General features: G+C 38.9%; 1 protein-coding gene across 1 annotated transcript; it reads right to left on the bottom strand.

The window, feature by feature from the left end:
- Nucleotides 1–1149: 1149 nt before the first annotated feature.
- haus2 (HAUS augmin like complex subunit 2) lies at nt 1150–16316 on the bottom strand. The gene is made up of 7 exons (XM_051380904.1): nt 16201–16316; nt 14058–14138; nt 6553–6651; nt 6151–6220; nt 5782–5914; nt 1960–2068; nt 1150–1427 (listed from the first exon to the last, which is right to left on the bottom strand). The coding sequence occupies exons 2-7, from the start codon at nt 14136–14138 to the stop codon at nt 1308–1310; spliced, it is 612 nt and encodes a 203-aa protein (XP_051236864.1). The 5' UTR covers nt 16201–16316; the 3' UTR covers nt 1150–1307.
- Between the last annotated feature and the right edge of the window lie 1537 nt (nt 16317–17853).

Consider the following 17853-nt stretch of genomic DNA (forward strand, 5'->3'; position numbering starts at 1 on the left):
TCACCCCAACTGGTCGAGACAGACGACCACCCACCTAGAGCCGGAGGATCTGTCCTAGGTTTCTGCCTTTTAACAGGCAGTTTTTCCTTGCCCTTGTCGCCAAGTGCTTGCTCATGGTGGTACTGTTGGGTCTCTGTAAATAATGTTAAAGAGTTCGGTCTAGACCTGCTCTATTTGCAAAGTGTCCTGAGATAACTTCTGTTATGAATTGGCGCTATACAAATAAAATTGAATTGAATTGAATTGAATTGAATTATAAGGAGTTTGGTCTAGACCTGGTCTATTTGAAAAGTGTCCTGAGATAACTTTTGTTATGAATTGGCGCTATACATATAAAATTGAATTGAATTGATTTAAATGTGCACGTGAATGTAGTCATTGTGACTCATCCCCTACCCAATCTGGTCCAACTACTCCTCTTCCTCTCTCCACCTCTCTGTGTTGTTCTATATACGTTTTCACTGTTCAGCTGTGGTTGGTCTATTTCACACAACTTCAATCAGCTGTGTCTCAATGTTTCAATGATGTTCTTTCATAAATGCTCATCAACTCTTTTGATAAAGCTTTTGAGCTGTTGAGGCTTTTTTCTATATTTAAGATTTTGAACATTAGGTTTTATTTGCTGTGTGTGAAGCAATGACAGGAAGATCCATCATTTTGGTTTAGGGTCATCTTGTATGTAATAAAAATTTGAACATTTTAGAAAAATGTTCATTGATTGCATATTGTGTGAAAACAACATAAATTGTGTTCATATGGTAACAGATGGATGTTAACTGTAAAGTTTTGAAAATGTGAGTATAGAGTGGAATAAAGGCTATGAGTGATTATACAAACTGTAACAGGATGAAGGGTTCAATATAATGTGTTGGATAAGACTGTTGAGTTCGGCAGTAGCAGCACTTGTCATTAAAATCTAAAAAATAATGCACATATCCTCATTTTATTTCCATAACTGAATTTCTAGTGCTTCTCCAGATGAGACCGAGGTCAGGAGAACAATGGAGGTGATGTACATGAGATGTGTACAACTGTAGATGTAAATATATTTCAGATATCTGCCAGGGGAGTGGTGCAGGTGTTCTCCTCAGCTACACACAGCTGGAAGTCATAAAATGGCCGACGGCAGAGATCAAACAGGATTCATGGTTTCTTACAAAATCTGATTTTATTCCAAGAAAAATTAAGTAATCAATATTTGACACAATAACTGCAACAAACACAATAAAGAAAGTTAACACCGAGTACAACAAGACAACGTCTTGTCCATCCAGCAGGAGGAACAGGAGGAGGAGGAAGGTCAGGGGTCAGCATGCAGAGCTGTCACTCTGCGTACTGCAGCTGCAGACTTCCTTACACCGGAGAACCTGATTGGACAAACACTCGACCTCCGCTACGTGAGCCAGTAACTGGGCAAGAGAGGCGTTCTGATACAGAGAGAGAGAGAGAGATGAGTTTACATGCCTGTCCAGAAACAATATATATTTTCAAGGAATTAAAGGAATAAAATATATTTTTGGCTAAAAGAAACAATCAGAATGGATGACATGAACAGATCAAAGTCAGAACTAATTATTATTTACTCATTGTATCGTCACAGTCGCCATGTGTGAAATCGGTAAAATTGTCCATTTCATTATTTTTTTGGCCTTTATTGCCTTTATTGATAGTGACAGCCGAAGATAGACAGGAAAGGGGGCCAGAGAGAGAGGGGATGACACGGAGCATAGGGCCACGGGTCGGATCCGAACCCAGGCTGCTGCAGCAACTACCAACATGGTTCACCAGCTCTACCGACTGAGCTAACCGGGTGCCCCGTCCATTTCATTCTTAAATGATGGCGAGAAAGTGTCAGTTTCTCTTTCTGTTCTGGAGTTAATAACGGCTGAATAAAAGTTACTTTCCCACATACTTGGAGATTATTTTGTTGGAAGAATTTAATTGGATTATTTGGCTCACCAGCTGAGCGAGACGGTCTCTGGCAGCCGGACTGGAGCGGACTGAGATCAGGTTCTCCTCCAGAGTCTCGATAAAGTCCAGCAGCATCTTCACAGCATCCACCACAAACCTGCAACACAACAACACAATGCTAGTCTTCTCTGGATGTGGACCCTGTCTGGGTCAACCCTACCCCGAGCCTTCACTCCCCACCTGCATCAGTGAGCCTCGGCCCCCCCATGACCCTGGCTCTGTTCAATTCAATTCAATTCCATTCCAAATAGAGCAGGTGTAGACCGAACTCCTTATAACATTATTTACAGAGACCCAACAGTACCACCATGAGCAAGACCTTGGCGACAAGGGCAAGGAAAACCTAGGGCAACAGAAACCTAGGACAGATCCTTCGGCTCTAGGTAGGTGGTTGTCTGTCTCGACCAGTTGGGGTGAGAGAGAGAGAGAGAGAGAGAGAGAGAGAGAGAGAGAGAGAGAGAGACACACACACACGTGCACAGCAACAACAGTAGCAACAACTACACTAATAGTAGTGACTGATGATGATGAACATGACAACAGCAAAGATGGGGGACAATGAGCAGTGACAACAGCAACAACAGTAACCGTAGCTATAATAATACTTTATAATAATAATAATAACACTAATATCAGTGATATTGGCAAGTGTAGTCAAGCAGGACCATGGCAGGAGGCTCCACCAGGATCCATGAGAACCTGCGAGACAAGAAAGCACAAGAACTCCGGGGAAGAAGTGGAGTTAGTAACATGCATTAATGGGACATGAATGAGTGCAGAAAGAGAGAGAGAGGAAGAGAGGAGCTCAGTGCATCATGGGAAATCCCCCGATAGTCTAGGCCTATAGCAGCATAACTAAGGGATGGTTCAGGACTCACCTGATCCAGCCCCAACTATAAGCTTTATCAAGAGGAACGTAAAGCCTACTCTTGAATGTGGTGAGGGTGTCTGCCTCCCGAACCACAACTGGAAGCTGGTTCCACAGGAGAGGAGCTTGGTAACTGAAGGCTCTGACTATAGGAACCACACGTAGCCCAGCATTCAGAGAACGTAGTGTTCTAGTGGGGTAATAGGGTACTATGAGCTCTTTAAGATATGAAGGGGCCTGACCATGAAGAGCTTTATAGGTGAGGAGGAGGATTTTAAATTCTGTTCGACATTTTACAGGCAGCCAGTGCAGAGAAGCTAGTACAGGAGAGATGTGATCTCTTTTTCTAGTTCCTGTCAGTACTCGTGCTGCAGCGTTCTGAATTAATTGGAGCGTTTTAATGGACTTATTGGGGCAACCTGATAATAAGGAGTTGCAGTAATCCAGCCTTGAAGTAAGAAATGCATGGATTAGTTTTTCTGCATCCGTCTGTGATAGGATGTGTCTAATTTTTTTAATATTACGTTAATGAAACAAGCCTTTCAGAAAAGCCCTTTTTAAATAAAATGTATTATTATTATTATTATTATTATTATTATTATTAGGGACCAAGCACTAACAAGTGCAAGGACCCTTTTGTTCTTCTAGGAATTATTATTATTTTTCTGCCAGTACGACCGCATATTTGGCCCCCGCAACATGCTCAGAAAGTCATGAAAATTTGCACAAAATTTAAACGTAGCAAAACTACCGATATGACATTGTCCCCGTGCACGGGCGCCGCCAAACGTCTAAGCCACGCCCCCCAGAATCAGCCCCCAAGACATGTAAGGCCCACATGTACGAAAATTGCTACGCATGTGTATCATGATAAAAGAAGCAGAAAAGCCTCTTGTACCCATGCCCCAAAACCTGCAGGACGTCTGCAATTTCGTTTTTAATTTTCATCATTTTGTGGTCATTTTGACTTTTTGGGCTTGTATTTGAACGAACTCCTCCTAGGGAATTTCTGGGATCTGCCTCAAAATTGGTCAGTACAGTCATAAAATGGTACTGAATGAACGCTGCTCAATTTGTGACTCTACGTTGAAGTGTGTGTCCGTGCCGTGCCGTCAAAGTTGGCCATTTTTAAGTCCGTGGTCATTTTTGGTGAATTTTCGCCTTGTATTTGAACAAACTCCTCCAAGGGAATTTATCGGATCTGCTTCAGAATTGGTCAGTCCAGTCAAAAAATGTTGCTGAATGAACGCTGTTCATTTTCTGACTGTACATGGAAGGGCGTGTCCGTGGCGTGCCGTCAAAGTTGGCCATTTTGAAGTCTGTGGTCTTGTATTTGAACAAACAAACCCCTAGGGAATTTATCAGATCTGCTTCAAAACTGGACAGTACTCTTGAATAATATTGCTGATTACAAGTTGTGCTATTTGTGACTGTACGTTGAAGGGCGTGTCTGTGGCGTGCCGTCAAAGTTGGCCATTTTGAACGAATGTCACACTGTGATGGCATTTTTGGCATTTCAGGGCTTCTATTTTAACTAACTCCTCCTACAGGTTTTATTGGATCTACTTCAAAATTGGTCAGTGCAGTCAGTTTTTTTCGTCCAACATTGTGCCCATGGTGTGGCGTCCCGTGGCATCCAATTTCAAACCTTCGCCATGAAAGAGGGATTCGTCATAACTTCTGCGTACATGATCCGACTGCAACGAAACTTCACATGTTCGATAAGAGTCCCGCCCTGAACATGTCTATGTGATAATATTCGGTAATAGTCAGAGTGCCACCTAGTGGCAACAGGAAGTATCACGTTTTATACTTTCACGTTAGAAATAAACTTCGCCATATTCCTAGATAAGAGAGCCGCTCCATCCAAAGTGGGATGGATGCCGTCTCTCCTAATCAGACCAGGTTTTCCCCAAAAAGGCTTCCAGTTATCAATGAAGCCCACATCATTTGCTGGACACCGCCTCGACAGCCAGCAGTGGAAGTCCGACATACGGCCATACATGTCATCACTGGTCACATTGGGCAGGGGTCCAGAGAAAACTACGGAGTCCGACATAGTTTTAGCATAATTACACACCGACTCCACATTAATTTTAGTGACCTCCGATTGGCGTAATCTGGTGTCATTACCGCCAACGTGGATAACAATCTTACTATATTTACGTTACGCTCTGTTCACTGTCTGCACTGACAGGAGCCCTGATATACCACCCCCACGAGAGGAGCCCTGGTCAGTTAATCAGTAGAAACTGATAACATTCATCACATTATCAGGAATGTTTCGACTGACTTTAATCCATTTTTGTTATAAATAAATATCCATCAAGGTTTTTGTTTGTGTGTTTAGGTTTAAAATAGCATTTCCAGTATCTGTTGGGTCATTTAGGGTCAACAAATAGTATATCATGATATAGCATGATAACCCAAACCCATCACTCAATGATTGATAAATATATTTATATATCATTGGTGTGAATAAAATAATAATAATAATAATAATACATTTTATTTATAAGCGCTTTTCTAAATACTCAGACACTTTACATAAAAAAAACAAAAAAAAAAACAAAACATAAAAGCAGCCAAACAAACTGAAACTGTTGTTTTTAATTATAAATATTATTATTGAACACTGTGTATTGACCGACAGAGAATTATATCAAAATATCAGTAAAGCTAATTTCTGATCAATAATCACAGGAAATAATGAAATCTCCAATTTTCCTCAAACTTCCTGCAGTAGTTGAGTTCACTGTTTGGCTTCATTGTTCAGTTTATCAGCTGTTCTCTGCTGTTATTGATATCTATCTATAGTTTACTCAGTAATTAATGAACCACCTAGTGAGCTGTGAATGATGTGACTATGATCAGTTATCAGTTCTGTGATCGATCACAGCATCAGAAGCAGCAGTACAGAGTGCTGTCAGACAGGTGCTTACTTGTGCAGGTGAGCCTGAACAGGCAGGTTGGTGTGACCCAGAGGTCTCATCAGTCTCTGCCTTAGACTGTTCTGATCCTTCAGGAGGTCTTGCAGGTGACCACAGAACATCTGGACCATGTGGAACCTCTGGGCTGCAGGAGAGGAAGAGATTAATAACCTCACAGTTTCCTCCTCCCATTTCACACCGAGCAGCAGTGACGTACAGCAAACATCAGTTAACCCTGAGCTAATGTTACGGTTACAGGAAGTAAACGACTCCACGTTGTGACAGTACGGCAAGTAAACGACGCCACGCTGTGACAGTACGGCAAGTAAACGACGCCACGCTGTGACAGAACATCGGTTAGCAGAAGAAAAAGACTCTCACCGAGGTAGAAACTGTGAGTAACGTCGGCGCTTTCCTTCTCAATCTTCAGCAGATCCAACTGGAGCTGCAGCTGCAACATTTATATACACGAGTTATATAAGAAAACACTGCAGGTTAACACAAAGGAAATATTACTAAAGAAATATTACAACAAATAATCTTTAAACTTTTCACATCCAGTTCATCAACAGAAAGTTTTCTCTGAATAAAGCAAAGAGCAGAAAGAAGAAAAACATTTGTAAACTCCAGTAAATTATTATTTTTTTTTTACATTGTTTTAATATTGCAGAATATTAAATAAATCAATGAATAAATACTAATTTATATATTATAATCTGAAATCCAGTAAAAACTTTATATAAACAAAAACTAATATTGATGTGACATCACACTGAGGATTACCTTGTCCAGCTGTCTCTGCGCTGTGATTCGCTGTTCAGCCTCCTTCAGGTCAGAGGAGAACGCAGGGCTAAGCCTGGAGGAGGCGGAGTCTATTTGCTCCTGCAGACAGGTAGAGACAGAACATTGGGTCTGGAGAACATACAGCTTTCAGGTGGTAACCCATTGGGATGCAGCCGTACACCTGTACACAGATACAAAACACCTGAACACAGATATACCTGTACACAGATACAATACACCTGTACACAGATACAATACACCTATACATCTGTACACCTGTACACAGATACAATACACCTATACATCTGTACACCTGTACACAGATACAATACACCTATACATCTGTACACCTGTACACAGATACAATACCATCTTCAGCTGGCTGAACATTCTTTGCTTTCATCTGGTTGGACGTGCTACGGTAAGCGTACTGACTCACTTCCGGTTTACTTCCTGCTCTGTGTACACTGTTTGGTGCTGTAGCTCTGTCAGTGAACGCTAAATATAAATTAGTTTTACTCGTTACAGCGGTTATTTACCCGCTTAACATTTAAACGTAGACTAGTTCTACTTAAACACTCGGAGTTTCTCCCTCTTTTAGGGACTTTTCACTACTTTCAAAGTTTTTCATACACTCTAGTTTCATTAGCATTAGCAGTTAGCTATGGCTTCTCCCTCTCCCTCTCCTCTGTCCTGCTCAGTGTGTCAGATGTTCAGTTATTCCTCTGCCTCCTTTAAAGATAATGGTACCTGTATTAAATGTAGTTTATTTACTGCGCTGGAGGCGAGGCTTAGTGAGTTAGAGGAACGGCACCGCACCACGGAGATATCTTTAGCCGCTATAGTTAGCCAGCCCCCGGTAGCCGGTGCGGTCCGACTGAAGGTAGCTTCTGTTAGCTCTGTAGATCCCCCAGTAGTTCCCGAGCAGCCGGGAAGACAGGGAGGCTGGGTGACTGAGCGAAGGAAGACTAGAACGGCGAAGCCCACAGGTCACCACCAACCGCTTCACGTTTCTAATACATTTTCCCCACTCAGCGATACACCCGCTGAGGAACCAACTCTGGTTATTGGCAGCTCCATAGTCAGAAACGTGAAGTTAGCGAAGCCAGCGGCCATAGTCAAATGCATCCCTGGGGCCAGAGCGGGCGACATTGAATCAAATTTAAAACTGCTGGCTAAAGATAAACGTAAATACAGTAAGATTGTTATCCACGTCGGCGGTAACGACACCCGTTTACGCCAATCGGAGGTCACTAAGATTAATGTGGAGTCGGTGTGTAACTATGCTAAGACAATGTCGGACACCGTAGTTTTCTCTGGACCCCTCCCCAATGTGACCAGTGATGACATGTATAGCCGCATGTCGTCATTCCACCGCTGGCTGTCGAGGTGGTGTCCAGCAAACGATGTGGGCTTCATTGATAACTGGAAGCCTTTTGGGGAAAACCTGGTCTGATTAGGAGAGACGGCATCCATCCCACTTTGGATGGAGCGGCTCTCTTATCTAGAAATATGGCGAAGTTTATTTCTAAAACCTGACAGTCCAGAGTTAGGACCAGGAAGCAGAGCTGCTGTCTTACACACTCCTCTGCGCTTTCTTTAGAACAGTCACCCACCCAAAACCCCATAGAGACTGTGTCTGTCCCCCGACCACCTAAACTATTTAAAGAAATAAAAACAAGAGGAGTTCAACATAAAAATCTAATAAAAATTAAAACCAACTCCTCAGTAGCACAAAATAAGAGAATGAAATGTGGGCTGTTAAATATCAGGTCTCTGTCCTCTAAAGCTGTTTTAGTGAATGAATTAATATCAGATTATGATATTGATTTACTTTGTCTTACTGAGACCTGGTTGTCCCACGAGGAGTATGTTTGCCTAAATGAATCCACCCCCCCAGTCATATTAATACTCACATTCCTCGAGGCACAGGCCGAGGAGGTGGAGTAGCAGCTATATATGATTCGAGCGTTTTAATGGACCCTAAACCTAAACTAAATTATAATTCATTTGAAAGCCTTGTTCTTAGTCTTTCTCACCCAAACTGGAAAACACTGCAGCCAGTTCTATTTGTTATAGTGTACCGCGCTCCTGGACCGTACTCTGATTTTATATCTGAATTTTCAGAGTTTCTATCAAGCTTAGTCCTTAAATCAGATAAAGTAATTATTGTAGGTGATTTTAATATTCATGTGGATGTTGACAATGACAGCCTTAGTAATGCATTTATATCATTAATAGACTCAATTGGCTTCTGTCAGAGTGTAAATAAACCAACTCATTGTTTTAATCACACTCTTGACCTTGTTTTATCATATGGCATTGATATTGAACATTTAATAGTCTTCCCACATAATCCTTTCCTATCTGACCATTATTTAGTAACTTTTGAATTCATACTATTAGATTATAAGCCATTAGGCAAAACTTCCTACAGCAGATGTCTATCTGACAGTGCTGTAGCTAAATTTAAGGAGGAGATTCCTTCAGTGTTTAATTCAATGCCATGTCTGAATTTAACAGAGTCCTATAACAACTTTAGTCCCTCTGAAATTGATAATCTTGTCGATAGTGCTACAGGCTCACTACGATCAACATTAGACTCTATCGCTCCTATAAAAAGGAAATTATTAAAACATAGGAGACTAGCACCTTGGTATAACCACCAAACCCGCCAGTTAAAGCAAATAGCTAGGAAATCTGAAAGGAAATGGCGCTCTTCCAAATTATCAGAATATCGCTCAAATTGGCAAGATGATCTTAAGATTTATAGAAAGGCCCTCCGTAATGCCAGAGGAGCCTATTACTCAGCACTAATAGAAGAAAATAAGAACAACTCTAGGTTCCTCTTCAGCACTGTAGCCAGGCTGACAGAGAGTCACAGCTCTATCGAGCCACATATCCCCATAAACTTAAGTAGCAATGACTTCATGAGCTTCTTCTATAATAAAATTATTACTATTAGAGAAAAAATTAATCACCAACTGCCATCAACGGTTATCAGTGGCTCTCCAAGTTCAGGGATTTCTGTCAATGTAAACTTAGATGTATATTTAGACTGTTTTTCTGCTATCGATCTTCATCAGTTAACTTCAATCATTTCTTCATCGAAGCCATCAACCTGTCTGTTAGACCCGATCCCAACTAGGCTGCTTAAAGAAGTTGTTCCCTTAATTGGCACTTCTTTACTGGATATGATTAATCTTTCTTTATTATCAGGATATGTACCACAGTCCTTTAAAGTAGCTGTAATTAAACCCCTTCTTAAAAAGTCTACTCTTGACCCAGGGGTTTTAGCCAACTATAGACCGATTTCTAACCTCCCCTTCCTCTCTAAGATTCTGGAGAAAGTAGTCGCCAAAGAGTTGTGTGACTTTCTACATAACAATAGTTTATTTGAGGATTTTCAGTCAGGATTTAGAGTTCATCATAGCACAGAGACAGCTCTGGTTAAAGTTAATAATGACCTTCTGACTGCTTCTGACAATGGACTTGTCTCTGTACTTGTATTATTAGATCTTAGTGCTGCATTTGACACCATTGACCATGATATTCTTTTACAGAGACTTGAGCATCAAATTGGCATTAAAGGAACTGCCCTAACCTGGTTTAAGTCATACTTATCAGATCGTTCTCAGTTTGTACATGTTAACGATGAATCCTCCATAAATACTAAAGTTAGTCATGGAGTTCCACAAGGTTCTGTACTTGGACCAATACTATTTACTTTATATATGCTCCCTTTAGGCAACATTATTAGGAATCACTCCATTAACTTTCACTGTTATGCAGATGATACGCAGTTATATCTATCAATCAAACCCAATGAAATTAATCAATTATCTAAATTACAAACATGTCTTAAGGACATAAAATCCTGGATGACCTGCAATTTTCTGATGTTAAACTCAGAAAAAAACAAAATTCTTGTTCTTGGCCCCAAAAACCTTAGAGACTCATTGTCTAAAGATATAGTCACTCTAGATGGCATTAACTTAGCCTCTAGCACCACTGTCAGGAATCTTGGAGTTATCTTTGATCAGGATTTGTCATTTAACTCCCACATAAAGCAGACCTCTAGGACTGCCTTCTTTCATTTACGTAATATTAGAAAAAATTAGACACATCCTATCACAGACAGATGCAGAAAAACTAATCCATGCATTTGTTACTTCAAGGCTGGATTACTGCAACTCTTTATTATCAGGTTGCCCCAATAAGTCCATTAAAACGCTCCAATTAATTCAGAACGCTGCAGCACGAGTACTGACAGGAACTAGAAAAAGAGATCACATCTCTCCTGTACTAGCTACTCTGCATTGGCTCCCTATAAAATGTAGAATTGAATTTAAAATACTCCTCCTCACCTATAAAGCTCTTCATGGTCAGGCCCCTTCATATCTTAAAGAGCTCATAGTACCCTATTACCCCACTAGAACACTACGTTCTCTGAATGCTGGGCTACTTGTGGTTCCTATAGTCTCTAAAAGTAGAACAGGAGCCAGAGCCTTCAGTTACCAAGCTCCTCTCCTGTGGAACCAGCTTCCAGTTGTGGTTCGGGAGGCAGACACCCTCACCACATTCAAGAGTAGGCTTAAGACATTCCTCTTTGATAAAGCTTATAGTTAGGGCTGGATCAGGTGAGTCCTGAACCATCCCTTAGTTATGCTGCTATAGGCCTAGACTATCGGGGGATTTCCCATGGTGCACTGAGCTACTCTCTTCCTCTCTCTTTCTGCACTCATTCATGTCCCTTTAATGCATGTTACTAACTCCACTTCTTCCCCGGAGTTCTTGTGCTTTCTCGTCTCGCAGGTTCTCATGGATCCTGGTGGAGCCTCCTGCCATGGTCCTGCTTGACTGTCATTGCCAATACTGTTGTTGCTGTGCACCTGTCTGTCTGTCTGTCTGTGTCTCTCTCTCTCTCTCTCTCTCTCTCTCTCTCTCTCCCCTCTCTCTCTCTCTCAACTGGTCGAGACAGACGACCACCCACCTAGAGCCGGAGGATCTGTCCTAGGTTTCTGCCTTTTAACAGGCAGTTTTTCCTTGCCCTTGTCGCCAAGTGCTTGCTCATGGTGGTACTGTTGGGTCTCTGTAACTAATGTTAAAGAGTTCGGTCTAGACCTGCTCTATTTGAAAAGTGTCCTGAGATAACTTCTGTTATGAATTGGCGCTATACAAATAAAATTGAATTGAATTGAATTGAAATACACCTGTACACTGATATACCTGTACATCGATACACCTGTACACAGATACAATACACCTGTATACCGATACACCTGTACACCAATACAATAGACCTGTACACAAGGTAACAAAATGGAACATACATTTGCTATTGCTATATCTGTTTCTGATATCACTGTATTGATTATAACCTGTATATCTGTTTTCTGATATCACTGTATTGATAATACCGTATATCTGTTTCTGATATCACTGTATTGATTATAACCTATATATCTGTTTCTGATATTACTGTATTGATTATAACCTATATATCTGTTTCTGATATTACTGTATTGATTATGACGTGTATATCTGTTTCTGATATTACTGTATTGATTATGACGTGTATATCTGTTTCTGATATCACTGTATTGATTATAATCTATATATCTGTTTCTGATATCACTGTATTGATTATAACCTATATATATATATATATATATATATATATATAAATATATATATATATATATAAATATATGTTTCTGATATCACTGTATTGATTATAACCTATATATCTGTTTCAGATATCACTGTATTGATAATGATGTGTATATCTGTTTCTGATATCACTGTATTGATAATGATGTGTATATCTGTTTCTGATATTACTGTATTGATTATGATGTGTATATCTGTTTCTGATATCACTGTATTGATTATAACCTATATATCTGTTTCTGATATTACTGTATTGATTATAACCTATATATCTGTTTCTGACATCACTGTATTGATTATAACCTATATATCCGTTTCTGATATTACTGTATTGATTATTACCTATATATCCGTTTCTGATATTACTGTATTGATTATTACCTATATATCTGTTTCTGATATTACTGTATTATGATGTGTATATCTGTTTCTGATATTACTGTATTGATTATTACCTATATATCCGTTTCTGATATTACTGTATTATGATGTGTATCTGTTTTTGATATTACTGTATTATGATGTGTATCTGTTTTTGATATTACTGTATTATGATGTGTATCTGTTTTTGATATTACTGTATTGATTATAACCTATACATCTGTTTCTGATATCATTGTATTGATTATAGCCTATATATCTGTTTCTGATATCACTGTATTGATTATAATGTGTACATCTGTTTCTGATATGACTGTATTGATTATAATGTGTACATCTGTTTCTGATATTACTGTATTGATTATAATGTGTACATCTGTTTCTGATATTACTGTATTGATTATAATGTGTACATCTGTTTCTGATATTACTGTATTGATTATGTGTACATCTGTTTCTGATATTATTGTATTGATTATAACGTGTATATCTGTTTCTGATATCACTGTATTGATTATAATCTATATATCTCTTTCTGATATCACTGTATTGATTATAATCTGTTAAACAGCAGTAATGATTGTGAACCTTTAGTTAAATTAAGCTGGAAGGTCACATGACTCATCACATTTTTGATATGTTTTTTTTTTCATTGCTATTTTATATATGTAATATATATAATTCTAGTAGTTTTATATTCAGGTTGTACGAAGGGTCAAACATACATTGCACCCTTAAAGTCACGTATAAGGTTTTCTATATAATTATTATTATTATTATTATTATTATTATCATTATATGTGGTCCATGTCTGTTCAGCAGCAACCTGCAGGAGGGTGAAGCTGAATATTATATATACACAGCAACGTTTGCACTGTTTCACACATCAAACATGAGACGTTTGCTAAAACAGGAAGTTGGATGAGGCTTGAGTCTCCTTCATAAACAGCACAATGGGGAGTGTGTGCAGGGCTCTGTGTGGTTATTTAATGGAGGTAAACTCCGCAAACAGTTGGGTGTAAAGACTGCTGCAGGGACTTCCTGAACTAAAGGAGAAGTTTATTATACGATATAGAGTCATTACAGTAGATACAGATACTGTAAGAATCACCCACATTGATCCATTGATTCATTGTGTCTGAACGTAGAGCGACAGTAACATTCTCCAGGGTGTTAATGATCTGTTCATCAGTTAGGACTGATTCCGATTCTGTGCAGCTTCAGCCCCACAGTAACATCCTCACTGAATAATATCAATATCAATAACACAAGATTGTGCAATGCCTCGATCACATGACATTTCATTCCATATATTCAAAGTTTCATTCAATATATTCATTCAATAATTTCCTGAAGGGCAGTCCATATATAGTTATATATAAATATGTAAAACTGTATACATATAGTATGATCATCATCAATAGACAAAATGACCTGATAGAGATACAGACCTGAGACAGAACTCCTCTTGAGACACATCTGGACAGCAGACTCACAGCTGGAGACACTGAGAACGGAGACAAATCCCACATCTGTAACACACAGACACACACACACACACACACACACACAGGTTTGTTACATTAGTTTAACTAGTGCAGTGCCCGTAGGAAGTATGTATTGCTATAGAAAAGTGGGAGGTTAAGTAGCTTTTTCATGGATGGCCAAATGAGGTTGTGTTTGAAGGTGGGACGTCAGGGACATTTAGGTTTGTTGTGAAATGTGTAGATTTATAACTATTGTGTTTTCATGTAATTTGGCTTTTAGCAAGGACACTGTAGGGAGATGAACCCCATTCCACTAATGTGAAAGTACCACACCTCATGGTCAGCACATATAAATTCTGAAAGAACAAAGTGAAATACATCTGAAATGGGATGAAACCTGGCAGCATAAACAGACTAACTTCTAGCATAGCCTAGTAAATGAACTGGGCAGGACATATTATTTAGCCCTGTAATATAGGCTAGCATACATCAGAGAGAGAGAGAGAGAGAGAGAGAGAGAGAGAGAGAGAGAGACAGACAGACAGACGCACAGCAACAACAGTAGCAACAACTACACTAATAGTAGTGACTGATGATGATGAACACAACAACAGCAACAATGGGAGACAATGAGCAGTGACAACAGCAACAACAGAGCAATGGCAGTAAGGGTTTCCACATCAAAAAATTGTTTTGAAACTACCAAAATAGTGTGAACGGATAAGCCGACGGCGCGGAGCGAGGGCGTGTCGGTCAGACAGTCTGATAACTGCACAGGTCTCTCACTCAACTTAATACAGAGAAATGTCCCACAAAGCAACGTTACAGGACCAAACAACAGTAACGTAGTAACTGTAACTGTCTTTGGAAACTTATATGAGGAAAAAAAATACCACAGCTGTACGTGGAGAAACGTCTGTCCTCCTGTCTGTCCTCCTGTCTGTCCTCCCGCCTGTCCTACCGACTCTTCGTCACATTTCTGCCCAAAAAACAGTGTCTGTCACCGGCGAAAAACTCACGGAGCGTTTGTGATCAAAAATCACCGCCACCGCCAGCCCTCCGGACCGAGACATCAGTTTACTTTCCACTGGAGAACATTCTCTGTCTTGCGAGTGAGGGAGTCAGACAGCGTCCAGTTTACTGCTGGTGATTATGTAGAATTGTGTAATTTAGAGTGAAAAACGTAACTTTGTCACTTTCCAGGATGTTTGGTGGGTCAGGATCTCAATCACTACACATTAGGGCTCTGCAGTGATTGGCTCTGGTGGCTGTCGTTGGTAATGCTAGCGGAATTCTAAATAATTTATGAAATAATTTATGAAATAATTTATCAACGGTATCTTTGTAGTCCAAACAAAGCCGACATTTCACACCCTTAAACCACACAGAAGCCATGTTGAAACTCTCAGGTCAGTCTGATCCTGATCTGCAGAGATATTTGAGCCACAGACAGACAGACAGACAGACAGACACACAGACAGACAGACAACACACAGACACACAGACAGACACACAGACAGACAGACACACACAGACACACAGACAGACACACAGACACACAGACAGACACACACAGACACACAGACAGACACAGACAGACACAGACACACAGACAGACAGACAGACAGACACAGACAGACACAGATTTTTTGCTTGATAGATAGATAGATAGATAGATAGATAGATAGATAGATAGATAGATTACGTGTGTGTCTCCTCCTGCTGGTACTTTTACTCTGAACTGACATTAGTGTCTCTGCATGTTCGCTCCACTAACAGGAGAACGTGTGTTTCTGTTATAAGTCGTTTGGTTGAATAACAGACATTTTCATACAATAACGTGTATTTCATGCACACAGTTGATCAGTGTGGTTCTGTATTTGTGCCGAACTAACGTTTCCTTCCTACAGACTCTACATATGTGAGTATCTTCTCCTGAAGACTCTGTGTGTTACAACAGAACAAACTCAGAATTTAAAATGGCAGATTTATAAACGGGGTTTGGAACCGACGCGGCTAACAGTCATTTTTACATGAACACATGAATACTGACTGTGTCTGATGTGAATCTGAACAGTTTAATAAGTTAAATAAAGTTTGTTCTTACCGTTAATACTGCAGATATTGAACAATGGCTGCTTCTCTACCGCCCGACAGTTTGTCTGCTTCTTCTTCTGCGGTAGCTTTAACGGCAGCTGCCCTCGTCAGTGTCTCATTACTGCCACCGTGTGGAGGGAGTCACTTCCTGCAGTACATGAAGCGGTGCCTATAATCCACAAATAAATTATAGGTTATAATTATATTATATACTTTATATTACTTTAGGCACCCCACAGAGGAGGATGGACAACACCTCTGTAATTATTATTATTATTATTATTATTATTATTAATAATAATTATTATTATACCGCAGCTGTCAGACGCAATAACTCAGCAACCACGTAACGTAGCACTGTTTGTCTCTGTAACATCTGTCAACACTTCTCACAGTCCCTCTTTGCACTACTACTACGGTTTCACTTACATATATTAATATTTATATAGATTCCCACACGCACATTGTTAGTAGTGGACCTTTACTGTATATTCTTAGCCATTAATATAATTTAAAGGTGTGAGTTGTACAAAAATCATCCCCGTAATGTTGTCATAAACAGGGAAATTAGCTACAGAGACCACAACTGTCCCAGGCTGTAAACATTTCGACAAATACATCCTGACTGGTAACAGACTGTGGTATTAGTACTTTTACTAATATACTGAATACTCATTAGGACAAACACAGCTGATCCACAGTCTCTAATTAGTAATCGAGATAAATTCAGTTCATTAATGTTTCAGTTTAAAATAAGTCCTCCTATCACACTGTGAAAATACTCCACTACAAGTAAAAGTATTAGCATCAAAATATCCTTAATGTAGTAAAGTATAATATATGATTAATGGATTATTATTACTGATGCATCAGTGTGTTCATCACTCTAATGTTGCAGCTGCTGAATGAAGGAATATCCTGAATAAGATAAAATAAGAGCTGGTCCTTATTAACGCAACTTTAATATTCCTCCTTCACTTCAGTCTGAGCTTATAACAATAAATGATTAGTACTTAATTATTAAATTGTTTATTCCTTTGATTTCAATACTTCTTTCTTTTTATCTTAGTAGAAGTATGTTATGTTAGTCAAAGTAAAACCAAACTGTTAAATAAACTATTAAAACCTTTGAAAATTTTCTTTGTTTATAACAGTTAATATTTATTTAAATATATAACTAACCTTGTTGATAACAGTTAATATGTATTAAAATATATAACTAACCTTGTTGATAACAGTTAATATGTATTAAAATATATAACTAACCTTGTTAATAACAGTTAATATGTATTAAAATATATAATCTACCTTGTTGATAACAGTTAATATGTATTAAAATATATAACTAACCTTGTTAATAACAGTTAATATGTATTAAAATATATAACTAACCTTGTTGATAACAGTTAATATGTATTAAAATATATAATCTACCTTGTTAATAACAGTTAATATGTATTAAAATATATAACTAACCTTGTTAATAACAGTTAATATGTATTAAAATATATAACTAACCTTGTTGATAACAGTTAATATGTATTAAAATATATAACTAACCTTGTTGATAACAGTGAATATGTATTAAAATATATAATCTACCTTGTTGATAACAGTTAATATGTATTAAAATATATAACTAACCTTGTTGATAACAGTTAAT

Source organism: Dicentrarchus labrax, unplaced genomic scaffold (assembly GCF_905237075.1).
Source record: "Dicentrarchus labrax unplaced genomic scaffold, dlabrax2021, whole genome shotgun sequence".
Classification (NCBI taxonomy): domain Eukaryota; kingdom Metazoa; phylum Chordata; class Actinopteri; family Moronidae; genus Dicentrarchus; species Dicentrarchus labrax.